A 26,971-nucleotide genomic window follows, 5' to 3' on the forward strand; every position below is an offset into this window, starting at 1 on the left:
GAGGTAGTAGTAGTAGTAGTAGTAGTTGTAGTAGTAGTAGTAGTAGTAGTAGTAGTAGTAGTAGAACAAAATTACCTATAAACAACATGTTAAAGTAAAAATCTAACACGGAATATAATTTTGGCGCACTTTCAACTCATTCTGGCCCACTGTGCGGCGGGTCAATTTGACGCTTCGGTGGTTTCCGGTTAGGTTTCGTTCGTTGTCTGGACTTAGAAATCAGTTCTGACCTATATATATATATATATATATATATATATATATATAGTTATATATATATGTATATCGTATTATTATTCATGCAATTATATATCTATTCTAATTATTATTGTTGTTATTGATTATACGTATTGCAAAAAAAAATATAAATAATCAGGATAGTGAGAAATTATTACCCAGCCAAAGTAAACATGACTTGTTGTATAAGCATCCAAACAGCAAATATAATTGGAGATGGGTGGTTTGCTGTTTGGATGCATATATATATATATGTATATATATATATATATATATATATATATATATATATATATATATATATATATATATGTATATATATATATATATATATATATGCATTTAAACAGCAAACCACCTATTTCCAATTATATTTGCTGTTTGGATGCTCATGCACAATTAGAAGCACATACTGTAAACGTAATATAAACTCAATATCAATAGATATGACTTTACATTGGCTACGACCTTGTCAGTCCAAATACACTAGAATGTGATGCCGATATGAAACACAGTAACTCTGACAGAAAATCATTGTAAAAACTTTATTTTCTCTTCATGAAAAAAAAAAGAATGAATGGGGTAAATCATACTTATTGATATTTCCCCGTTGTCATACATGTACCATAAATTACATGAGTCTTTATTGATTGCAGTCAAATTCTGGATACAATTTCAATGGAAAAGCTATATTCCTTAATCTCAAAGGATTTAGATTCCAATATGTTCAGATTTAATCTATTAACATTCAGTAATTAAATACTCCCTATTGGCAGCAGGTCTGAATTAGATTTTGAGTGCAATGATTCAAAACAAGAAATTACAAGAATCATTGAATGATACAAATATTCGTACTGTGCATAAGCAACATGTCATTTTCGTGAACAAAGCCCTTTCATTTTCCCCATTTGTATATATACAGTTTACAAATTTGATTATGAAATAAAGGTATTAAAAAAATATATCAAAACTTAGCATAAAAATGTCTGAATAACATAGGTTTGTAATAAAGCAATATGATAACGTTGATATTACGTAGTACTCTTTTTTACCTGAATTACTGAACATAAAAACATGTCATCATTTTTAAGAATGTATTGTACAATCTTTATTATAAAAAAGAATGTATAAATATATATATAAACAAATTAAGTATCAATTCTGAATAACATGCGTAGTAAGTAATGTTATACGACACTATTACGTAGTACTGATAACTACCTGATTGCATCGGTACCCGTTCACCGCGAACAAAAGTAAGTGTTATAACATCACCCTATCATGCCTATACACATTTAATAAACAGCAGGTAAGAACAAAATTAGTTCAATGTAAATCTAAAACACTATTAAGTTTATTTTGCATCTGCTATGTTTTTCTGTAATATCGCATAGTTACATAAATCTACTGCACAATCAGATAATTGATCCAGTACAATCAGCTTTGACATTTGGCATATCAAAATCATCAGTTCACTGCATTCACCGTTCAACACATTTTCGTATTTCAGCGAGCTAACATAAGATATCATGGTTCCAGATTTTCTACAGTTTTCAAAAGTGGTTATTAATTTGTCATGATTACTATTTTTAAAAATGTAGTCAATGGACCCCTGTATCTCTATCATTATTTTCATTCTTTGCCGTAGTTTTGGTTGTTATACTTTGTCAAATACATTAGGTGATTAATTATTGTAATTATCATGAAGGTGAAATTATCCATATGTTGGTAAGAAAATCAAAGATAATTTATCGCTATGTCAGCAAATAATAAAGGTGGCATAGCTTTTAAGATGAATTCATTTCCGTTAAGCATTAAATTCTTGTATGATGATGAATATATTTTAATTTGCACATAATTTCCAATACGACACATCCACATCTCCGCAGTATGTCTTGAAGGAACGCATTAATTGAATGGACATGATAGTGTAAAGGGCATAAAAATAAGATGTGTGGATGTTTGTGTACGAAATTGTAATTACGGAATGATTTAATAATGACATTTTATGACATTTCAAATAAAACTGAAAAAAATACCCATTTACTTACCATGTTTACTGCTACTTCAAACTGACACCTCTTACATAGTATAAAGTTCATTTTCAACCATCTCCATTTCATTATATTGATCACCAGAAAATGAATCATTATATTTTGCGTATGGATCCTGGTCGCCATCACATCCATCTGGCTTTCCTCGGGATTTATCAGGCATCGCGTACAAACTGCCGACATCTTCCGAAGTATCATCCGAAGGGTTCCGGTTTCCATTCTTATCTGGCATAGCACACAGACTGTCCATATCTTCCCAGGTGCCGTTTCGATCTCGGTTCTTATCGGGTGCGGCGTAAACGACACTCATTCTGTCGGCCATCTTCGCCGAGGCGGTTGGCTGCTCAGAATTTTCAAAAGAAGAATAGGGTGCAATTCCGAGATTAATTTCGTCGTAGCCGTCCTGTGCTCCGTTTCTGTTCTTGTCAGGCATGGCGTAAAGGACGCTTAATCGTTCGTTACTTTTCTGCAGGATGTCAGTGGTCCCACGTGAAGTATATGGCGTCAGTTCAGAGTCTGGGGTTTCATCCATTGTCCCCTCATATATATTCGATGATTTATTGGGATTTAGATTTACAAGGAGAACGTTCTTGTCTCCTCTAGAAAACTTCGCGTTGTGTGCTTGTGCCCCAGGTTGGAAGCCTCTGGCGGACGGTGACTCTGCCATTACACCGTTGGGGATACCGAAGTCATTTATTTCTTCATATTCTGGAGGCCTGCTGGCTTGAGTCAAAGTCGCCCCTTGTGAAGAGGCGATACCTTTTATTCTCTGTTGTGACCTGTAATTAAAGTTTTGATACAATAAGGAAGAAATATGAGAAATGTTATACCTTTCAGAGCAGGTATCCTACACTTGAAGTATCTTTTGTCGTTTAGGGACCCCTCTGTAAAACAGCGTTGATATGTTATCAACGCTGAGTAGGGCGATCCCTCCTTCTTTTTAATGATCGTTTCTTCGTAACTGTAAATATATCTATCGTTGTTGTAATTTTTAATTGACTGAAAATAAATACAATACAATACAATCTTAGTAACATTTTTGATGACCGCTCAGGATCTCAACTTTTAAAACGAGGATGGAGATTATCTGATTGCTCTATAGTTTCCCATTGATTTACCAATGTTTATGAAAGACATAAACATGACAGAGCAACTTCGAAAGTCATTATCTTCAAATTTAACTATGTTTTTATAACAACATAAACATCGTCACAATTGTAGTCAGCAGTCCCGTTTTATATCATTGTACATTTGTGACATTATCTTTCTATTTCAGTTTCTTTACTACCTTTCTGTCTGAAAAAAATATATGGTAACTACGAACCTCTTTGTGAAACAAACGATGGCGACGAAGACTATGATGGCGATGATCACAACAGTAGCCACACCTCCACCAATCCCTGCATACAAGACTGTGTGAATTAACAATACTAATTATTCCGCTTGACTTTATACCTATTCTTCATGCAAAAGTGTCAAAAATCTCTTTAAAAAATGATAAAAAGTTGCATGACCATATGGTAACGGGTTTCTTAATTCCTATACTGTGTTCATACGTTTTGATTGAGGTAGATAGACCTGCGACATGAAATTTTCACTCTCATTCCAATGCGGTGGTCATGGTGACTGCCTTGGGGTTTTGATCATCACGGATTTTCTGTTACCAAATTGCCTGTGTTACCGCCCGCGCGACTTTCATTTTTAAATTGGCATTTAGTGGGTCTTAATGATGAAATATAAACTCTGATAATATAATACGCATTATTTACCTTCATCGTGGTACTACATTATTATGAAAAATTAATTGCATTAAAGTGATTGGTTAAGAATGGTTTGACTGTTAAAAAGTCTGAGCTAGATGGTCACACTTGTCACCTGCGTCTGTGATATGTTACAAAAATGAAGCCCAGAAAAAATTGCGTTCGAAAATAACTATTTAGTGCTTCAAAAATTGAAATATAAAGTGACCGGAAACACCCTCTTATTTTCATCTCGTACACTTATGTGTACTATTTAGGCGTCTATAAGACGCCTATTTACAAAATCGGGGTTTGCCTTGTAGTTTTAGCTTTTCATTCTCAATAATTGTTGTTTTCAGGGTTTATTAGTTCTAATACATGCACTTGTACACATGTTTCATCTTTGTTTGAGAATTTGTTAAATCGGCTGCTCACAAAATTAAACAATACCTTTAAATCACTATTGTTACAATCGTCTTTATTACTGTGATTGTTATCATTTATTGTAAATATGATTCGTGTTGCTATCCTAAAAGAAAGGAAATATATAAATATAAATAGAAAAAGAAAAAAATATTGAAAGAGTAATTGTAAGCGTAAGATTAGCAGAAAATTGTCAGGGGGTCGTTAAATTACCTGTGCTATTTCCTGTCGTAGGAAGATTGGATTGTCTTTGAGGTTCCGTAGGTGATGATGATGATGATGATCGTGGTGGTGACGATGATGATAATGATGATGATGATGATGATGATGATGGTGGTGGTGGTGGTGGTGGTGGTGGTGATGATAATGATGATGATGATGATGATGGCGATGATGGTGATGGTGATGATGATGGAGATGGTGATGATGGTGATGATAATGGTGATGCCGATGATGATGATGTTGATCTTGATGATGATGATGGTGATGGTGATGAGGGTGTTGAAATTCTACCACCGTTTGTTATAACTTCCTGGTTAGTGGAAGGTACAATGGATGTCGTCGTAAGTGGTGAAGTGGCTGTGTCAAATGAAAGAACATTTAGATTAATGGAATTTATTTACTAAATATCACTGACTAACATTTCTTTATCAATTTTACATAATGCCTTGTAATATGGCAAAATCGTGCATGTTCACCTGTTTAGCATAGTTTAATATAGTTAAACTATAATATAGTTTAATATTTTCTTTTAAGATTTCCTTGAATATTTGTCAATTATTCATTAGTTATTTTTTGCATTTCAAAGAGAATATGAATTCCACAGATAGAAAAATATCAAAAAGTCATTTATGCAATAATACACCTTAGCCCTCACCCTTAAAACATATTCTTTTTTTTAACTTAAAATGGAAACATAACTACATTGACCAGATTGGGTTTTAAATAATATCAAACCCAGTCTGAAGATGTACGTATCTGGATTATTTAACATAAATGCAATGATATATTTGATTTATTAACCATAATGTTTGGTACTTTCCTCAGCTACAGAACATGCACTGGGGTTCAAATTAGAGAGTGAAGTCTCAAGCAATGCATCAAAATGATTTGTGAAATAAAGATGGTGCAAATCAATCCCAGAAATGATGGGAAACACACCCTTGGATGAAAATCTCAAACATCATCAATATTTCTTTATTCAAAGGAATGGTAACTTAGGGTGTATGCTCTATGCTTGCTGTATTTGCTTATTTTTCAATCATAGCCACGGACATTATTTTATATTATTAATTGATATACAGTGGCGTAACTAGGAATACGACGAATAATAAGAGTCACTGTAACGTGTTGAAATGTCCGTGAAGGCGAAGTTAATGATGATAAAAAGTCGATTTTACCAATCCATGGGTAAACAGTTCTTTGATGGTATGCAAATTCCACATTATTCCACATTAGATAAATGTTGTATTCCAGGTGAAAAAAACTATGCTCTGACATAAAATCTGGGATGAAACTCTAACTTCTGATCTGATATAATAATGATGTCCTTGACGAAACTGTCAGCTTATATATATAAATTTCCACTATTCTTGAAACATCTAGTATTGTCTTTAAAAAAAACATTCTCATTCTTTCTAGAGAAATCCTAATTCTAGAAGACTCTTGAATGACCTTAATGAACATAGCTAATTCTATTGTACCTTTCCCTGCTAGCAGCCTCTATTGTCTAGCAATCTCTATTGTCTATCGTCCATTGTAAATTACAAAAATACCAGACATTGCAGTGCCTCATTTAATACGCATGCCTAACAAAGTTTAATTTAGACATTCTGGAATATTCTTATTATGCAATGAACTTCCAAAGAGAAAAAAGAGCTAAATGAGTGAATATACATGTACTTTCTCTTACAATTCTTAGTATACATGATTACAAAATTTGCTTATAATGTCCCCTTTAAGGCTTGAATGTCAAATATTTTCAGCTCGCGCTCTGCGCCCGCATCATTTGATCAGTGAGATACACCTCCGTTTAATGGCGCCGTCCGTCAAGTGTCTCTATCAGGTCAGTATATCTGAGCGCACTTCGGACGCCCAATAAGTGACTCAAACTTTTTGCAGCCCCCCCCCCCATGTCGTGACCCATGGTACGCCATTAAATATGTACTTCTCGTATCAACCTGATTATTAGCCGCTCATTTTTTTTTTATAAATGTTCAATTTCAAAATCTATTTTGCTAAACTTAAGATTTAAAATTTGAAGAATAAAGTACGTATATTGTCATAATAAGAGAGGAAACATACCCACTACCGTAGTCGGTGTGTTCATTGTCATGGCGGCTGATACTGCAATTGTATTGTAAAAAAATATAAGGAAGGAGAAAAAATGGAGAATAGATTTATATCGATCATTTTTATCCATTTCAACAAAATACATTTAGAGTTACATGTCTAAATATTACAAATATTTCTATGATAATACATTTTTAAAAATGAAATAGAAAAGAACAAGAAACGATCAACCAAACTTACTATGTTATCAGTTGAAACGATTTTGTTACTGCCGTATGTGTTTAGATTTCGTCTCATAAACATGTATTGCATTGTGTTTGTATTTATTGATTATTCCGTTCAAATAAACAAACAACATATCATTACAAACTGAAATATATCAAAAAGTATGTCCATCATAATTATTCCGAACATAGAAGGAAAAAAAATGAATTCAAACTGTATAAAGTTGACGTTGCCAAAATAGATAACAAAAGAATAGAATGGATATATCGTGTTTTAATATGTTAATAGACCGGGGTAAACGTTACAAACATGGCGAGTATGAAGTTTATAGTCGATTTTTGCAACATAAGTTTTGATTTTACATAAATAATGTTGTACTTATTAATGGATTTGTCTATGAAAATACGGTGACACGTTTATGTTCGTATCTTCTTAGTTACCCCTGCCCTCCAACATGTCCAATTTAAAAATCTACAAATCCGAATTGAATCAAAACGAACAAAACGAGATGTATCTCCTCCCATGAACATGATGAAATATTAAAATGTAATGATACACCATTTCCCGGAAAATCAAATTCATTTGATTTAGAATTCATACTTCTAAAGACAGCTATGTATCCAGTACCACCACAGCTCTCAGTTGGGTCTCCATGACATGGAAGAGAACAGTTCGAATCAACTCCCACTCCATGTCTTGCATAGTTATCACTGGCTACTCCACAGGAACATTCATTTCCACTTTCAACACCAGCGTATACATAGTTGGCTGTGGTAAACCCTTGACAGAGCAGAATGCAATATGAAATATTCATCGATGGACTATTAAAGACGAAGGTGCTAGATAACACTCTGTCATCCGAATCATCTTTAAAACATCCCAGATATCTCTCACCTATATGGATAAAGTAATGAATTTTCGCATTGAACTTCGAAACGTTAGGAATATAAAAGAAATTGTCTTACAATCATAACGATATGAACTTCAATTATGTACAATGTTGCCGAAATATGAAATTACATGTGCATCACCTCAAAACAATGTAAATTACTTAAATTCTGAATCTCATATTTTTTGGGGGGATAAGCTATATTCTTAATATTAGTCAGTTCTACTGAAATAATTATTTATTATTGTTCCTAATAGCTACTCTGCCTTCATGTCCCAGGGAGAAAAATAAAACATGAAAGGACAAGTCCATCCCAACAAATTGTTGATTTAAGTAAAAAAAAATCCAACAAGCCTAACAGTGAAAATATCCTCAAAGTTATGACATCTTAAACTTTCGCTTAATTTCACAAAAGCAAACGAGGAAACTAATTACGTCATCCACTCACTATTTCTTTTGCATTTCATTATATTAAATATGACATATTCTAATGTTCTATCCTTTATCGAGTAAAACAAACATTTATTCCTCCCTGAACATGTGGTTTTGTTTAGTTAAGTCGTTCCTTATTTTCAACTCTTAAAAAAATTAAATATTGTATAATTCAAACAAAAAAATATTTAAAAAAAAGAAATTGTGAGTGAGGGACATCATAAACTATCTCATTTACATGTCCCTGACTTGTACATATAACTGCTTTTGTAAAAAATAAGCAGAACTTTAAAATTCTTACTTTATACCCGATATTGATTAAATTTTCAGCGTTTTGCTAGTTTGATTTTTTCTCCATTTATTCATATCAACAGTTTTCTGGATTGGACTTTACCTTTGATAACAGTTCATATAGCTTAATGGATAGTAAAGATATACAACATTTTTTTATAAATTGGCATGCTTAGATATATATATTTTTGTATTATTGTATAGTATTTTAATTGTGTTAATTGGACATCATTGACATTGTATAGCAAAAAAATGTTCGTATCTATTTCTTCTCTAGAAAAATGCGAATTATAACAAGACAGAAAAAAAGTCAGACTAATTTGAGAAATTCCGGACACGGGCATTTGCTTTCTGGGTTAATTTCGCCTTCTTCCATGAACATGAATAACATATTGCATTTACAATCATTGTTCTTTATTGATTTATAAATCTTATATGAAATTGGAAGAAAAAAATGTTTAATTGAACTGAATTAAGAGAATCAAGCCACAGTAATCCAACAAATGCCAGATGAAGAGTAAAGGACTAGAAATTCACGTTCGTTAAAGTAGTACCTGCGGCACATTAGTGCCGAAATTCAGTTTTTAGGGCAAAGAAGTTTTTTGTTTAACAGGCTTATTTCCATTCCCCTTATCCCTTACTTTGTATCATTTTCCCTGAACGAACCTGTAGGCTTTAATTTGTATATTAGAATATATGAAATGAAATGAAAAATGAAATGACATAACCACTTTCATTGCTATAGAACATTATTGGCAATTAAGTCTATGGTACCAACAATCGTCGTTACAATGGCTAACAAGAGTCAATATCGCATGTGTTTAAAAATGTTCACTTTTTTGTAACAGAAGTTGTATTTGCCTATCAAATTTACAAGGCTGACCTATTACTTGATCACTGTGCTCCCAACTGGACTCCATATTCAATAAAAACAAATGATTCAGATTTTATGTAATCTGCCTTTATAATTTCTTCAGTCATCATGAAAACATAATCATAATGTTCAAACATAACTGTTGAACACTCAAGAGCTAAATATTGTCGTTTTTGTAATTACCATGACAAGATGCTGCTCCGGCTGGGGAACACCCCGATGCATTTGAGAATGTAGGACATGCTGCAATGTTTCCTTCGCCTATAAATTCAACATATGATAAGCAACAATCTATTGATTTACGTAAAAAAAATGTTTTCGTTAATCCTATAACTTTTAGAGCCTTGACTTCAGTGGGGCTAATTGTGTATTCATGCGGTCATATCTCAGGCCCCATTGACCAATTCGCACCAAATATTGGTATAAGAGGTATTTATAATGCTCTAATAAAGTACGGTGGCAAAAATTCTGAAATGGAAAAAAAATAAATGAAAAAAATTGTGACGTCATCGGTGCACTATTACAGTTCTGATAAGCGTTGGCGATGCGCTCTTCACCATGCTAACAGCGGTTTGAAATTGTCCATGAACCGCGAACTCCAAGCACCGACAAGTTTTTTTTTCGTCATATGTGATATCCACTTCACCGTGATAAGACTGGGCACTGATATTCACTCCCCCCCCCCCCCACCGACATTTTTCGCTATAAATCCTCCGCGCCAATTTTTTTGGACCGCGTCGGTCGCTGACTTTTCTATCTGTTATATATAAGAAAAATTGTAAGAGAAATTACATGTATATTCAGCCATTTAGTTATTTTTTAATTCAAGGAGGTTCCCTGCATAATAAGAATATTCCAGAATGCCTCATTTAAGCAGGTACAGATATTTTTAGTATTTCAGGAATGATCAAAGATAGACAATAGGGCCTGGCAGCAGTGGAAAAGGACAATAGGACTAGCTATTTTGTTTATATTGTGAACTTCACTAAGGTCAATTCAAGAGTCTTCTAGAAGTGGACCACTCTAGAAAGAGATAATGTTCTTTTTCAAGACAATACTAGAAGCTTCCAGATTAGTGGATATTTATATACATTATAAGCTGGCAGTTTCTTCAAGGACATCATATCAGATCAGAACTCAAGAGTTTCGCACCAGACTTTGTGTCAGAGCATAGTTATTTCCAACTGGATACAAGACTTATCTTCTTTGGGATTATTTGGACACCATCAATGAATTGCTTGCAGTTTCTTTTGAGAGAGGAATTCTCGATTCTCATCGAGATCATCAACCTCTATTAATGAACATTAAATTTGTCAACCCATGGATTGCTCAAATTGACTGTCATTAACATCGTCTTCACGGACATTTCAACTTATTACATTGACTCTTATTATTCATGTTATTCATTGTGTTTTAACTTAAATTTTATCATCGCCAGCATTGTGAACTTTAATTTAAGGAATCTTCGCCAGCCTAGTTGGATATATATATCATTTGGAATATACATTTGTGGACTATCCAGAACACACTTCAAGAGATGTAAGGTGTTCCATTTTGTTTTGTTTATTGTATGGTTGATCTATTTCCTGTAATTAAAAACGTTACTCAAATTTAGAACTAAATTTTATTTTAATTTGTTGCTAAAGTGCGACCCCAGGTACGCAGTTCCGAATTTACGCAGCATTAATAAGTGCATGCAGACCCAAACTTGCTCCAATAACGTGAATTCGTGTAAAAAAATCCAACGCAAATAGTGTTTTATCCAAAATTCATAAATGTATCAGTATTTTTCCTTTTACTGATTAAACTCAATTATTTTTATATTCTTTACAGTCAAAATAAAGTCCCTGACAATTTCCATTAAAAACATTATGAAACAAAAAGTCGAAAAACCATGAAATACATGGTAAATCTAGAAAACAATAAAATACATAGGAAACTTAATATGATATTGATTTTTTACATTTGATCAGAGTCCAACAAAGAGTCTGTAAACCAAAATGAGCATTTTAGGGGCCTTATTTAGTTGATATGAAAGTTTTGTTATTTTACGCATAAACTAGCATAGTTAATTAGCAGTGACATTTTCCGAAGAATTTGATCTTACAGTTTTGTAAATTATGCCATGGGTAATGCGCGTGCCGATTTTTGTAGCGATCGCGCGATCGACGGCCGAGATCATAATGGATGCTGAATCACCCTCCCCGCTAAGTCTTTTTGGGGTTAAGGGTTGCGAAAACAACAAACATCTGCAGGGGTAACCCTGGTGGAGTGGTCCACCTGCACTCTCCCCCCCCCCCTCCCCCATGAGTTACATGTATATCGGGAGGAGAGACCTGCGGGCCATAGTGATTCAGTTCGCTTCCCATGCATAGGTGACGCCAAAGACATAATAACATTAACATAGTTTTATACTCCATTTGGTGTTGTGGTAGAACAGTTTTAAAATAAACATGGGATAAAACATATTTCAACTTTTTAATTTGGTTCAATAAAGAATACAAATTTATTAGTTAGTTTAGGAAGGTGTATAAGAGTATTTTTGCGAGAAAATTATTAAATGGTATGTAATTACTTCCGTTACAATTAAATCCAATATAAGGAGTTGAATTCTGTCCATAAGGCGTAGTCTGCATTGCTAAACTAGCTCCAGTGAATCCTAACTGTCTGCAAATAACGATGACATCATCGAAGTCAAGATTTATTCCACAAGTCGTCTCCCAAGCATCGCCATCTCGTTTGACCTCTACGGTACCTTTATTAGATGATGGACCTCCAACCAGTTGTAAATCTACGGAGAAGAGGGAACATGGGATAAAAAGAATATGAAATCTATGAGAATACAGTCTGCTGTTAGGTTCTTTATGACATAAGGAACCATGTGTTCCAACTTTACACATTACATTATAACTGATATTTATATACACAGAAAAAATCTATTACTTGCATATGAAAGTTCGATTACGTGGCATCTATTTTGGGGGGGGGGTATAATTTGCCTTCTTTTCATTGTCTGTAATCATTTTCTTTCAGTAATTTCAAAGTACTTTCCAAGACCCCTCCTTAATATTGCCGACGGACATCAACTCATCAAGCAAAGGCGTTCTATATCATTTAACTACATTGTGCCATTGCAATTAATGTAGCCCTTAAGTCCTTTGATATAAATAAAACTCACGATACTGGGCATTCTTGGTTTGTTACCTGTTATGACCATGTGATTACTGTAATGTATCAGAAGAGTGATTAGGAACGCAAAGATGATCCGATGCCAATCCATTCCTATTTCTCATATACAATCACCCGTGAATCTGCAGATCAATTAGAATTTGGGGCTATATTATCAGAAGTACAACTTAGATAGTGGTGTTGGGACGTTCTGAGCAGAAATAAATGTATATAAACATATTCAGGGGCTATCCATTGTGTGCTAACAAGGCTTCCTCTCCTACACTTTGCCTGCTCAGAACAATTTAGGCTCACTAAACATATTTCATATTTTAAAAAGTCTATTAATGTTTTACACCAAACTATACTTACACAAATAGAGTGTTAACTTCATTATGTATAAAACTACAGTCGGCCTTCTTTGAAACCGGTGACCAATACCGACAAGCAGGGGCGACTAATTCGTGATGCCCTTGGATCCTTGATAGGCGTACCTGACGTACCTTAATAAGAGATTGTGTACAAAACTCAAATTCGATGGGAGATACGTTGAAACCAAAACAACCTTCTGCTTGCCGATCTAATGTAACAGGTGGATTTTGGATGAATTTTTTTACCCAAATACGGGAAGATGTGAAGTAAAAGCGAACTAACAATATAACCATGAACAATTTCTGAATTTGTGAACTTTAGTAACTATGAAGGTTCTATCATCTTTGGAAATTTCATGCATGACCAAATGTTATATTGTGATATAGGGCAAGAACTAATCGATTAGTTGTAATACATAACATGACTAAAGTATCGTATTTTATCAAAAGCTATTTGAGCAAAATAATTTATTTCAACACCATCTATCTCTTTTCTATTACTTTTTGCTCCAAAGTCCATGAAGAATGGACAATAGTCCACAGTAAAAACGCTGTACAAAATATCGCTGTATAAGAGGTGCTGTATAATTTTTTGAACAGCACATGTTTAAGCTTTGATAAATATCGGTATAAAACACGGCGAATTGACCTGTTTAAGGTCCGTAGACAGAAGGCTTGAACAGGGGGTTGTACAAGATACCGGCACATGTAAAGCGCACGCGTACAGTGCTATGCTAGTGGTCGGAAGATGGCGTTGAGTATGTTCGACTCGGAGACTGTTGCAGTGCACTGGAAAAATCGTGTTTAATCTCCGTTTTGGAAAATGAAAGATTTGGGGGTGACAAACCTGCTTCAGGAGTGGGACTTCCCACATTTAGTTCCAATCTTTAGAGGTAAATTCAGTGCTTGATTTCGAGTGAATGTTCATGAATAATCTCAAAAGTCAATGCATTGTTACCGTTGTTGCAGTGCTTTTATTGTGTGTGCATGTACGTGTGTAACTCTATATGATGGTCGCCAAGTCAGAAATATAGGCCTATGATTTTATTGGAAAAACCTCGGCTCGGCCGGCAGTCATTTTGAGATTGAAAAAAAATGGTGCCCCATCATGTCTGCGCACCCATTCACTTTTGCACGTGATTTGGAGATTTTGATGAGAAAGGCTGCATTTTGAGGCTGTCATAAGAAATACCCAAATTTCATTATTTTTCCACCTTTGACTTTGTGAGTCGGATTTTGCAATAAATATCTGTCTATGCATTAGATGTGTAAAGTTTGCATTGCGTATCTTATAGATTCTACTAGAATTGCGCAGATACGCATGTGCGCAGACTATGGTACCTTGAGCGAAGTTCGTGCAGGATCCACTCCACTTAATTACCACTAGGGCCTACACCATGCTCCACTTACACGAACTTCGAGACCATGAACTCGATCTGATATTCTGAGTGACAAAAGGTGGGATTTTATGGGGGTGAAATATGAAATTCATGCAACATCACGATCTTTACACAAAGTTTCACTTCTTTCCATGCTTCTATTAGTATTAGTCTCAAAATTGGTGATTTGAATTATAGCCTACATCATTACATGAACTGTGATGAAGATCCTCACACATAAATAATTCACTGCCGATGATCGCATGCGGATGCGATATGCGCGAGGTACCGGTCCGGTACAAGCTCGGACCGGGCCGTCCTCAAGCACATAGCCTACGTGTAATTTAGGCCTGGCTAGATCTATTTCTAGTCAACTTTATTCAATTTGTACGTCTACATATGTGTATGTTAAACCCCATTAAAATCTAGGTCTATACTATAGGTCCAAACCTAGATCTAAATCCTGGCCTAGCTTGGCCAATAGTCCCTTATTATTGGCCAGCCTAGCGAGGACAGGCCTACATGCAAATAGCAACAGATCTAAATGTTACATTGTAATTGCAGATGTATGTACAGTTTGTGAATGATCAGAAACTAATTTTGAATCTGAGATACAGGAATTACATTTAGGTTGACTTCATGTAAATTCCCCACTGTGCACAGGGGAATTTTTTATTGAGAATTTCTACAATTTATCCACTTATTCCATCAGTTCTCTATAGAATAGTCAGATAACTTGTGTAATAATTAATGTTACTATTCTTGATCTTTGATTCATGTTTATCACAGTTAAATGTTGCAGAAGATGAGCACGAAGAAGACACCTACTGGATGCAATATTACTCATCACCTGACAACATTGTTGTTAATGTGACGAACCTCGGTACCGAGATATGAGTTGACGAGAGGAAACCCGCGACCAAGCACAGCAGAAATTCTTGACAAATATCTACAGCTTTTGGGAATGGTAAAATAACTTGATTACTTAGTGCAGTGGATTCGCATTATGAAAAAAAATTGTTCGAAGTTGAACAAAGCATTTTCGGTTATGAATTTCCAAAATTATTCTCTTTCTTGCTTGAGAATATAGTGCAAGATCATAGGATCACTTACTCTGCCTCAGTGTTAAAAATTCAGTTGCATCTTAGTTGTCATAATTCTATGATTAGTGGAAAAGTTGTTCTGAAATCCGATTGGAAAGATTAAGTTATGTCTTCTTCCCATGAATGTCATTCTCTGGCGGGGGGGGGGATATTAATTTCCCCACCTAACTCCACCCCCCCCCTCATTTTGCAAATACTAAGTATTTTTCTCCAGTGGTTAATTACTCCAATAGTGATCAATATTTTAAAAAATGTGATAAATGGTTAGAAATAGAAAGGTCAATGTCAAAGCTCACTAGACTTTACTTGATTTGTGCAGTGTGTGCATGTGACCTAGGGTTTTCGTTACAAACATTGATAAGTTTTATTTTTTTATTTAATGAGCAATATTTAGCATGACTTTAATTACAATGTACCGGTAATGTATGAAAACATGGTATTGCTGGTAATTGTATTGTGTTGTACAGCTTATATATAAATACTTATTTCATTTTCAGATTGATCAAGACTTTGATTTAGCAATTGATGCAGCTCCAGGTGCCCTTTTCACAATGTGGCCAAAGTTGTCCAGGCAGACTTTGGAATTTGCGGAGATTAATCCAGGGTATAGAAAGATCGTAGGGGCTGGAGTGGACCAGAAAATGACGCAGAGTAAGTTTTAGTCTTATAGTTATACTCAATTCAACTTACAGTAGCAGTGCGAAGACTTTTACAAAGCTGCATCAATTAGCATTTAAACTGCAAAAGAGGATATTTCCTCTCCAGGTGTGTAAGAATAACAATGCTTACAATTTAAAGTGAAATCAGTGTTCTTATGTACACTGAATCCTGTCCAACATAATTAGTATGGACCTCATCGAAACAAGCAAATGATGTTCTACAGTAACATACACCAATTCAGAGTAATGATTTCTGAAGAGGAAGTAACACAGACCCTTTTTTTACTATCGTGTTGCACAAGCCATTAAAGAGAGATAATTGACTCTCAACATAATACCAGCTGAACACTGCGCACAGCATTATCAGCATTATTCACCATTATTGCATTATTGTGTAGGGGGGGGGGGGGCACTCAGTATATAATGCATAGTGTGCAGCGGAGGGGACCCCCATTTTTACACTCAAATTTCCGTTCCAAGGCATAGCATTTTTAGCCTATTAAGAAAAAGAACAAAGAAAGCCACTCCAAGGCATATTATTTTCTTCTCGTGAAAAAGGAAGAAAGAAATCTGCTCCAAAGCTTCGCATATTTTCTGTTATGCCGTTCCGATCGATCTGCTACAATGAGTCGTAATTTTGAAAAAGCAGCCGCTGCAATGAACGCTGTCTGACCATTGCCTGATCTGTGCTAGCGCATCCGCCGCCCATGCTGCCGGTCTAGCTGCATGCACGTATGCCCGTTCCATAGGGATGCATGAAGGCACTCACATGCAGGCGACTCGTTCCAAGGACCCCCGTTTTCACAAACATTTGTAGTTCTGAAGCCCGTTCCGAGGACCCTCCTTTTTACAATTAGCCCACTCCAAGGCCCCCGTTTTTTGTCTCGCCCGCGGCACACCCCCACCAATTTTTGGGTCGAGTGCCCCCCCCCCCCCGATTGTGTAGCAGTAATGCATTGCAGGAATTTCAAATGGGAACACTGACAAAACTTGAATAACTTTGTACTCAAGGCTTTTAATCAAACTTGGAGAGAAGCATGGTTATATGCAAATTTATTTCAATTTTACCAAACATGAGGGTCACCTCATGGGTCAGGCTGATGATGAGCATGGGTCAAAGTTAAGCCTATTAGGGCAAGTTTTGTATTACAGCTCATAACGTTTGATCCATGTACAGTGTATGCCCATTTTTTTACCAAACTTGGATGGTAGATGTCCCCGGGGGAGTGGGGGTTGAATGTCACCTCTAGGTCAAATGTTACAGCAGGGGTTGAAGAACTTTTGGAGCTCATTGTTAGGATTTTGGTTTGTTTGTTTAAATTTCTATCATCACTCATAAATTGTTACCAATCTAAGAGAGATGATGTTCTTCAGAGATTTGAAGGTCACCTCCAGTTCCAAGCTTAAGGTCACAGGCAGGGGTCAACAAGCCTTTTGAATATAAAATGATTTTGTTGTATATTAATGGGTGATACACATTTTGGCTGAAATCACCATGGTGAATCCCTTTATTACCTTCAATCATTATAATATCTCAATTATATACTTGTACCCATTCCACTTGTAAGATTGAATCTCACTTGCAGGCAAACACATTTAGTTTGAAAATGCTGATATCTCCTCACCTTCATCTTTCTTTCCTATTTTCTTTGCTCCCATTCTTATTTTGTTTTCCCTTCCTTCACCGGTCACTTCTTTGCTCAAACCGTATTTTCATTTATACAGGTCAACAATGAAGAAAATTTGGCTTTCAGTACTTCCTGGGATTTTGATCGGCAGAACGAAAGGGGATGAGGCAAATTAAATGTGCCGTACTTCAAAGTCTTGAATCTTTCATCAATCTCCAATTAATAAGTAATTGGTTAAAGCTCTGATTTTCCTGAACAATATTAGAATGTTACTGTTGGCAATCTTTGAGAGCACTTAGGTTTGACTGTAGCGCATGCTCACTTGACCAAGGCAAGTGAAAATATCAAAGTGCTTAAGTTGCTTACCCAAAAAGGTAAAAAAAAAAAAATTTAATGTGGGCAAGTAAAATTTTGACCCCAACATTGAAATCTGTTTAGGGCAGCTATCTGACTGTATTTGTTCTATCTAATAATCCTGATACTAAATTAAGTATCTCAATTCTGTAGCGCAAATCATAACAACGGAATAAGTTCACACAATGACTTAGTCAATACCTATTCTGCATGTATGTCATGGTTGTTGAATGTCTATGCAAAACTGCACATCTTGCGAAGACTTGAAATCTCCTTAAATGCAGTTCTCTAAACTCAGAAAAATACCTCCTATGGTTTTACCTCAATAATGTAATGAGATCAACGCTGATTCATGTTATTTATTTTGTGGGGGAGCAATAGAAGTCCTTCTTAAAGGGATGGTCCGGGCTGAAAATATTTATAGAGTAGAATTCACTGAGCAAACTGCCAAAAATTTCATCAAATTGGATAACAAAGTTATTGAATTTTAAAGTTTAGCAATATTTTGTGAAAATAGTCGTCATGAATATTCATTAAGTGGGCTAATGACGTCACATCTCCACTTGTTCTTTTGTATTTTATTGTATGAAAATAGGTTTATTCAATTTTTTCCTCCAAGAACTAGAAAAATTGGATTGACATTTCATTTAGTGCATTAGATATTGATTGCTGCAACTTATTTCATTATAAAGGAGACATATTATTCACACAAGTATGAAATAATGAAAAAATATGGTTTTATGTAATAACATAAGAAAACGGAAAGTGGAGATGTGACATCATCAGCCCACCTAATGAATATTCATGACGACTGTTTTCACAAAATATTGCTAAACTTCAATAACTTTATTATTTGTTATCCGATTTTGATGAAATTTTCGGCATTTTGTTCAGTGAATTCTACTCTATGTATTTAAGACATGAATATTTTCAGCTTTTGACCATCCCTTTGAAGATATTGGCTAACAATACCACAATTAAAAAATCTGAGCCGCATGATTTCCCATGCTGAAAATCGTAAGTTGACCAGATTCACTTGCCCATTTCATTATACATGATGGCCCAAAAAGAATAGAACAATTTAGATCTTTAATTTCAGTGATATAGCCAAAGTGTCATTGTATTGGATATTTCTTTTTTTTGGTAGAATGATGTAATTGTCATGTTTTGTGAACCCTTGTCATTATGATTTTCGAAATATCATTTACCACCTAGTATTTCCCACTCCTGTATTACCTGTCAACCCTGCTCTTAGTATGTAAGGTATAATACAGATTATCCAACTAGATGTCTGTGTGATTGGTCTTCTACCCCCTTCGATTCTTTGTTTTGCACTTTATTTAGGAAGGAGAAGAAAAAGAAGATGAACAGGAATTGACAATGGCGCGTTCCATACCTGGGAGTGATTGCACAGTACCTTTGGACCTAATTTCACCCTGACATCAAGTTTGTTTTAAGGAGAACCATGAGAGAAATTAATAAATGAAAGTTTGGTGAATATCAAAGAATAACAGAGTTATGAGGCTTCAAAGTTTTAAATTTGTGACATGACATGCGAGCAGCTCCCAATATGTCAATCATGTAATATAAATTCCATAAATTGCCATTTTTTAATGGTTTTCATGATAATTAAATGGGTTTTTATCAGAAGCTTGTATGAAATAATGTTTCTGATAACATTGAATCCACAGGTAAAATCATTTTCCAATTTCCCTAGAAAAGGCACTTGTATAGAATTGATATCACATAAAATATGGGGAGCTGCTCGCATGTGAAGTCACAAATTTAAAACTTCATAACTCTTATTCTTGGTGGATTTTCACCAACTAACATGCAATGTCAGGATGAACCTTGCCTTTAAACCTTATATTGGCAGCCTTTCATTGACATTTACATACAGTATTTTAGGTTTTGTGAGCAAGTATATGAAAAAGGTGATAATTAACACCTACTTCCCCTTCTTAACCCTAAACAGGCCGGGGGGGGGGGGTTAAAACAACCTTCCCCCAACATTTTCTGCGATCATTCCTCCGCGGGAGATTTGTTGACCCTGCCACTCTCAGAGTTTATACTAAGTCTCGCGCATCTTTTGAGACCAAATTTACGATGCCCAGGTACGTTGTCCCGAAATTATGCAACATTTCGTAAGTTCATGTCTGACCAAAAATTGTTCCAAAACGTGATTTCGTCCACAAAGTCAATGCAAATTGAGTTTTCTCATCTTATTCATAAAGCTATGATTTTTACTTTAAACAGCAGAAGTCAATTGATTTTAGCATAATTATATGCTTCAAACAGGCTGTGCTATAATATAAATCTGGTGAAAAAAAGGTTGAAACACAAGAAATTCCTAAAACAATAAAATAAATAAGAAATTGATTTCCAAACTGAAGTTTTTTTCAATTGCGATTGTTAAGAATGCTACAAAGAATATCTTTACCAAAAATTAGCATTCTGGGAGCTTTATGATATGAAGTGAATTAGAGCAAAAAATATGATTTACCCATAAATTTACCCATATAAAATAATATCATTATTTGGAAAATTTTACCATACAGCCTTGTAGATTACATCGCACACTACCAGCGTGCAAATTGCTCGCGTGATCGGCAGGGGGGGGGGGGCACTTCCATTCACGAGTGGATACCATGCGCGACCATGGGGTCTCGAAAAGCACCCTAAACACCGTAATTTCCATATTCGGAACAGGCACCCCTTAACAGGTATTGGCGTGTGAAACCCTACCCTTAACAACTATTGGAAACAAAACGATACTCTTGGCAAATATTCCCTGAAATGAACCCCTAAACAAGTACAGGAATGTTTTATTGTTACGGGTCCTTCGGTTGTCTGCTTTACCTTAGTTGGTTTGGTACGACCCCATCTTCTACTCTACGTGCAAATCAGACTCTAAACACGAAGTGTTAGGCAAAAAGGACATCCTTTATGAAACATTTTTATTTTGTTTTATCGTCCCCGCAAATTTGACCCTAAACACGTGATTTTCCTAGCGAAATAGATACCCTTTTTTCATTATATTTGTGTTTTTTACACCATTATCACGTTACGTACGCAACGTGCCATGTCGTTAAAAAGACATCCTTTTTACCTGTTTTTAGGTCGCGCATGGACTCGTCAATGTAAGTGGCTCCGGGGCACCCCCCCCCCCCCCACAGAGCAGCCAAAAAAGCCTGGTCTAGTTGGGGTTAAGAGGAGTGCTCGTTTGTTATTCTATTGATCACATGTAAATATTTTTAGGTCAAATGGCATTTTTTATGACGGTTGGCTAATTTAAAGAGTTGTTTGAATAATTTCACCTTTTGGTGCAGAAGAACAGTTCTTGTTATCTTTGTTGTAAGAACTTTAAGTCCAGTACACATCTTTCCAGATTTCATGCAAATACAAGAAAGAATCTTCTAAGGCATGTCTGAAACATTTAGATGACAATCTTTATTCCAACTTGTTGTGCCAGGATAAATTTGACTCATTTCGATACTTTCTCAATGCTAATTATGAATGTTCCATCGTTGAATTTATTTAAAGGTCAAGTCCACCTCAGAAAAATGTTGATTTGAATCAATAAAGAAAAATCAGACAAGCACAATGCTGAAAATTTCATCAAAATCAGATGTAAAATAGGAAAATTATGACAATTCAAAGTTTCGCTTATTTTCAACAAAATAGTTATATGAACGAGCCAGTAAAATCCAAATGAGAGAGTCGATGATGTCACTCACTATTTCTTTTGTTTTTATTGTTTGAATTATACAATATGTCAATTTTTACGAATATGGCAATTAGGACCTCCTTGCCTGAGGCACAAAATGTTCAAATAATGGAATTCCACGTGTTCAGGGAGGAATGAAACTTCATTTCACATGACAATGATGAGAAAATGAAATATTTCATATAATAAAATACAAAAGAAATAGTGAGTGAGTGATGTCATCAACTCTCATTTGGATGCAACTAGTTCGTTCATATAACTATTTTGTTGAAACTTTAAAATGCCATAACTTTCTTATTTTACATCAGATTTTGTTGAAATTTTCAGTGTTATGCTTTTTGAATTTTTCTCTTTTTATTCAAATCAAGTTTTTGTTGGGGTGGACTTGTCCTTTAAATATTCAGCAACTGAACATTTGCTCAATGCATTAAAACCGAAGGATCTTTTGTACCATAATTGGATACCACCCTCTAATTTTTCATCCATTGCACACTTATTTCACTTTGGCCTGCAGTAATGCTGAGCTTGGGTCTGTAATAGGACATATATTTCATATTTGCTTTGCTCACATAGTATTCAGTGGCTACACCCTAAATAGACTGGGCTATTTCGACGCCTAAGAAGACGGGGAGGGGGGGGCTAATTCAGCCCCCCCCCCCCTACGATCTCCGCCGTGGATGGCGCGATCGAGACGAAAATTGGCACACGTGTTACCCATGGCATTATCACAAAACTATAACATCAAATTCTGCATGTCTCATTAATTATGCTAATTTATGCATAAAATCATAGATTGCTCTAATTAATAAAATAATGCCCCTGAATTGCTAATTTTTGTTTCACATACTCTAGATAGGCATCTGATCAAATTTATTTAAAAAAAATTTCAACATCACATTTATTTTCTTATGTGTTCTATTGTTTTCTAAATTTCTTTTGTTTTTCTTTGTTTATCTACTTTTTTCAGTGGAAATTGTCGGAGACTTTTGACCATAAAAAAGATAAAATTAATAGGTTTTAAGCAGTAAAAGGAAAAATATTGATACATTTATGAATTTTGGCTAAAAACACTATTTGCATTGGAATTGCACTTACGAAATGTTGCGTAATTTCGGAACGGCGTACCCGGGGGTCACAATTTTGGTCTCAAGAGTTGCGCCAGACTTGAAAGTAAAAAGTTAGTGAGCGACATGGTCAAAAAATTTTGAGGGGAGCTGAATCGGTCCCCCCCCCCCTCGACATTTTTTTCGTAATAAAGCTGCCGTGTAAAGTTTTTTGACCGCGTCGCTCACCGACTCTTTACATTCAAGTCTCGCGCAACTTTTGAGACCAAATTTCCGACCCCCGGATACGCGGTTCCGAAATAACGCATTTCGTAAGTGCATGCAGACCCAAAATTTAACAAAAATGTGAATTTGTGTACAAATCCAATGCAAATAGAGTTTTTAGGCAAATGTATCATTATTTTTCCTTTTACTGATTGAAATTTATTAATTCCATCTTATTTATGGTCCAAATAAGTCCCCGACAATTTCCATTGAAAAACAATAAAAAATTGAGAAATACATAAGAAATTTAGAAAACAATAAAATACATAACAATTAAATGTGATTTTGAATTTTTTTTTTGGTACATTTGATCAGATTCATATAAAGTGTCTGTGTACCCCAAATTTGCATTTTAGGGGCATTATTTAGTCAGTTAAAGCAAAATTTTGATTCTACGCATAAATTAGCATAATTAATTAGCAATGAGCTCGTTCGCAGAAAATGATCTTGTAGTTTTGTAGATTATGAGACGGGTAACACTCGTACCAAGTTTTGTTGCGATGGAGATCATAAGAGGGGCTGTATCAGACTATCAGCCCCCCCCCCGTCTTAGGCATCGAAATAGGTTGAAATAGATGTAATATTTATGAGTCTTGTTATTTGCAATGTTTCATGAAATTGTAATGACATTTTTGTCTAAAGTTATCATGCCAATATTCAATGTAATTTTCATTAATTTATGTATCAAATAGCTATTTGAAATATGAAAAAATGTGAATTCTTCACTGTTGCAAGTTAGTTATCAGAGTACTTCTTAATGCCTGGATTGAGATTTTCTGCATACTTAAGATCACTACAAGGATCCCCATCTTTTTAGGATAATGTTAATCTTTCGCATTTGTGAAAGCACACAGGTGTCTGATTTTCTTGTAAAAAAAGCGGGTGGGGGGGGGAATAAAATAAATTACTATTACTGAAACAAGTAATAAGAAAATTTCTGCTTTTTAAAAATATATATTGATAACAAGAGGGCAGCAAATACGTCAATGACAAGTTATGGACATTTATTTTGTACACATTTCAAAATTTTCTACCTTTCCCTGTGCAGGATTGAATCTACTCGTCCGTGTTCCGATATAGTATGTCGGAGTCTTCCACAGTGTTACATTGTGTTTTTAAGTGATACCTTGTAAAAAAAAGTTTTGGGAGTATTGCCTCCTATGTATGTAATACGTAAGACATGCATACTTTACTGTGCAGGTGTGAAATGCAAGAATAAATATCTTGAATGAAACTGAAAGCATAAAAGTTTCTCCTTTGCCTTCTTCTTTGCCTCCTCCTTCTTTTATACAACCATTTTTGAACAGTTTTTTTTTATACAACCATAGTTTATACAGTTGCACAAAATTTAATCAATATTGCATAAAAATCTTTTTACAACCCGCTGTATAAAACCAAGTTTTAAACATAATTTGTATAAAAAATTTATACAACCTGCTGTTTAAATTTTGAACAACTGAGGGTTGTATAATTTTCAAACAACAGTTGTAAGGTTCATATAGTAAACAGCGGTTGTATAAAATTTTATACAGGTTGTATAATTTTGTTTTTTCTGTGTCCTTATCATTTAACAATTTATTCAACGTTTTTATCATTATTATTCTGAATAATATTATTATTATTATTATAATCATTATTATTATTTGATATTTACATAGCCCTATAGTCTTATTCCCTTGAATCTTGTACCATGGTTCTTTTCACATTATTTTCTCCTTTTCCCTAGCACACAACTCAATTTACTAGATGCTGCATTATTATAGAGCCCCCCCCCCCCCCACACACACAGAAAAAATGACGAAATTAATTTACAAAAAAATTATAAATCAGAAAGTTGCATGGACGATTGTCCTTGCAGTTAAAGACAAACAATAGTAAAGTCAAATACATTTATAAAATGGTACAGAAATCAGGACCAAAAAACACAAATCACTGGAAATGAAATTCCCAATGAAAGGGATGATTGTCTCTATCGCATGTCACTTAAACAAGTTTCCAGTTTGAGAAATCAATATTCTTATTTGTTACTGTTTCAAACAGTCAGAAATTTCTTATTCCTTGTCAGATACTGAGAAAATTCTACCACTTTGTTGTTATCTCCCCCCCCCCTTAATATACATCATTAACATTATTCTCATTATAAAAATGTATTCTATCTGCAATTCGAGCTTATCTAATAATCGAAAAGAAATATATTTTCCCTCGTTATACAGTATATGCATGTACATTTATACATTCATAATTCTGATAGTGACAGTGATACATGTAATTTGAATGTTTTTGTAACGACTTACCCGAAACTGACATACGAAATAATGAAAATATAATTACCATTATTCCTAATTAATTCTTCATGTCTTTCTTGTCTCTTTCAATCAATCCAATAATCATCTGCTAACAAGTTAAAACAGCTGTGGTGTATGAGTATACTATACTGCCGCTACTAGTGTTGCTTGTCGCAGTACTTTTCAGCATCGCAGCTATGAATCCTCCAAATATTCGCTGGATCGTTGACATACAGGTGCACGAGTGTCAAAAAACCCACATCCAAGAATCCACCTTTCACCTATATGGGATAAGACTGGGTTTCACAAAATTACCATCTAATATGCGGCAGTCCAATTACGCATGTCTAATTGTTTGTAACAAATATTCCATAGTATCACAGAAAGCACAGTTTGAGAAACATGGCCTAACACATTGTTCATTTGGGTATTCCTTTTTTTGTGTGTCATAAAGGAGCAGCCTTTTGTTTGATTCATATAAGTCCACCCAAAATTATTGAACCGATAACGAAACAAAAGTTTACCCGAGTCATTTTCAAAATCAAGTTCCTCTTTTGGGAACACATATTCAACATAATATTCATAGCATACTTGTAAAACGTTTGACAATCATGAATTGGCATTTGTTCATATAATAACTTGTTTCCCCAAAAGACAAAATTGCATAAAAGTGTACTTCGTCATTCGTATATCTAGAGAGCCTCTTGATTATTATCATCTTTTGTTATGATTACAGTAAGTAGCAGTAGTAGTATTTGTTGTTGTAGTAGTAGTAACAGTAGTAGTATCAGTATTAGTAGTAGTAGTAGTAGTAGTAGTAGTAGTAGTAGTAGTAGTAGTAGTAGTAGTAGTGGTGGTAGTAGTAGTAGTAGTAGTAGTAGTAGTAGTAGTAGTAGTAGTAGTAGTAGTAGTACACTGTAAAAAATGAAGTGCTCATTCAGCACTTACAGTGCTTTCTAATTTAAATTTGAACTAGAAAATCAGCACTCATAGTGCAGTCACTATACAAGCACTGCAAGTGATAAATTAGCACTTCATTTTTTACCGTGTAGTAGTAGTAGTAGTAGTAGCAGTAGAAGTTCAAGACGAAGTTGTAGTAATAGTACATGTAGTAGCAGTAGTAGTACAGTAGTAGTAGTAGGAGGAGGAGGACGAAGTGGCAATGAAATATAAAATACTGCATCAGTACTAATAGATATGAAGAAAATATAGTTATTCATTTGCTATAAATAGAAACTGAAACTGTGAAGGAATAAACCAGTCCATATATAATTCATTTATTATTTCATAGTACACAAATAATGCATCCAGCCGAGTTCGTTAGTGGAAATGCAGAGCACGCGAGGTTTCTTTAGATAGGTGCCGCACTGACACGAGCCGCTGGCGGCGAGTGCCTAGTGTGCACCATCCGAAGAAACCGAGCTTTCTCTGCATTTACTTTTACGCACGACAGAGCAAGTGCATTATTTGTTTTTTAAAATACCAACGCAGAAACAGTGGCGTAGCTACGGGG

General features: G+C 34.8%; 1 protein-coding gene across 1 annotated transcript; it reads right to left on the reverse strand.

The window, feature by feature from the left end:
* Positions 1–1,578: 1,578 nt before the first annotated feature.
* Positions 1,579–25,767, reverse strand: LOC121430576. Its single transcript, XM_041627896.1, has 10 exons — positions 25,505–25,767; positions 12,661–12,767; positions 12,032–12,247; positions 9,640–9,717; positions 7,571–7,864; positions 6,758–6,799; positions 4,911–5,032; positions 4,667–4,772; positions 3,616–3,703; positions 1,579–3,070 (listed from the first exon to the last, which is right to left on the reverse strand). Exons 2-10 carry the CDS (start codon positions 12,734–12,736, stop codon positions 2,320–2,322), a joined length of 1,773 nt encoding a protein of 590 aa, XP_041483830.1. The 5' UTR covers positions 12,737–12,767; positions 25,505–25,767; the 3' UTR covers positions 1,579–2,319.
* Positions 25,768–26,971: the final 1,204 nt, after the last annotated feature.

Source organism: Lytechinus variegatus, chromosome 17 (genome assembly GCF_018143015.1).
Source record: "Lytechinus variegatus isolate NC3 chromosome 17, Lvar_3.0, whole genome shotgun sequence".
NCBI classification, from domain to species: Eukaryota; Metazoa; Echinodermata; class Echinoidea; order Temnopleuroida; family Toxopneustidae; genus Lytechinus; species Lytechinus variegatus.

What these genes read in the sequence shown, in the direction of transcription:
- LOC121430576 (XM_041627896.1), bottom strand. Translation starts at nt 12,736, where the DNA reads ATGGATTGGCATCGGATCATCTTTGCGTTCCTAATCACTCTTCTGATA. An exon ending in TGGATTTAATTGTAACGGAA is followed by an intron (nt 9,718 to 12,031) that starts GTAATTACATAC and finishes TTGAATTTATAG; the next exon opens with GCGAAGGAAACATTGCAGCA. An exon ending in CGGAGCAGCATCTTGTCATG is followed by an intron (nt 7,865 to 9,639) that starts GTAATTACAAAA and finishes TTATCCATATAG; the next exon opens with GTGAGAGATATCTGGGATGT.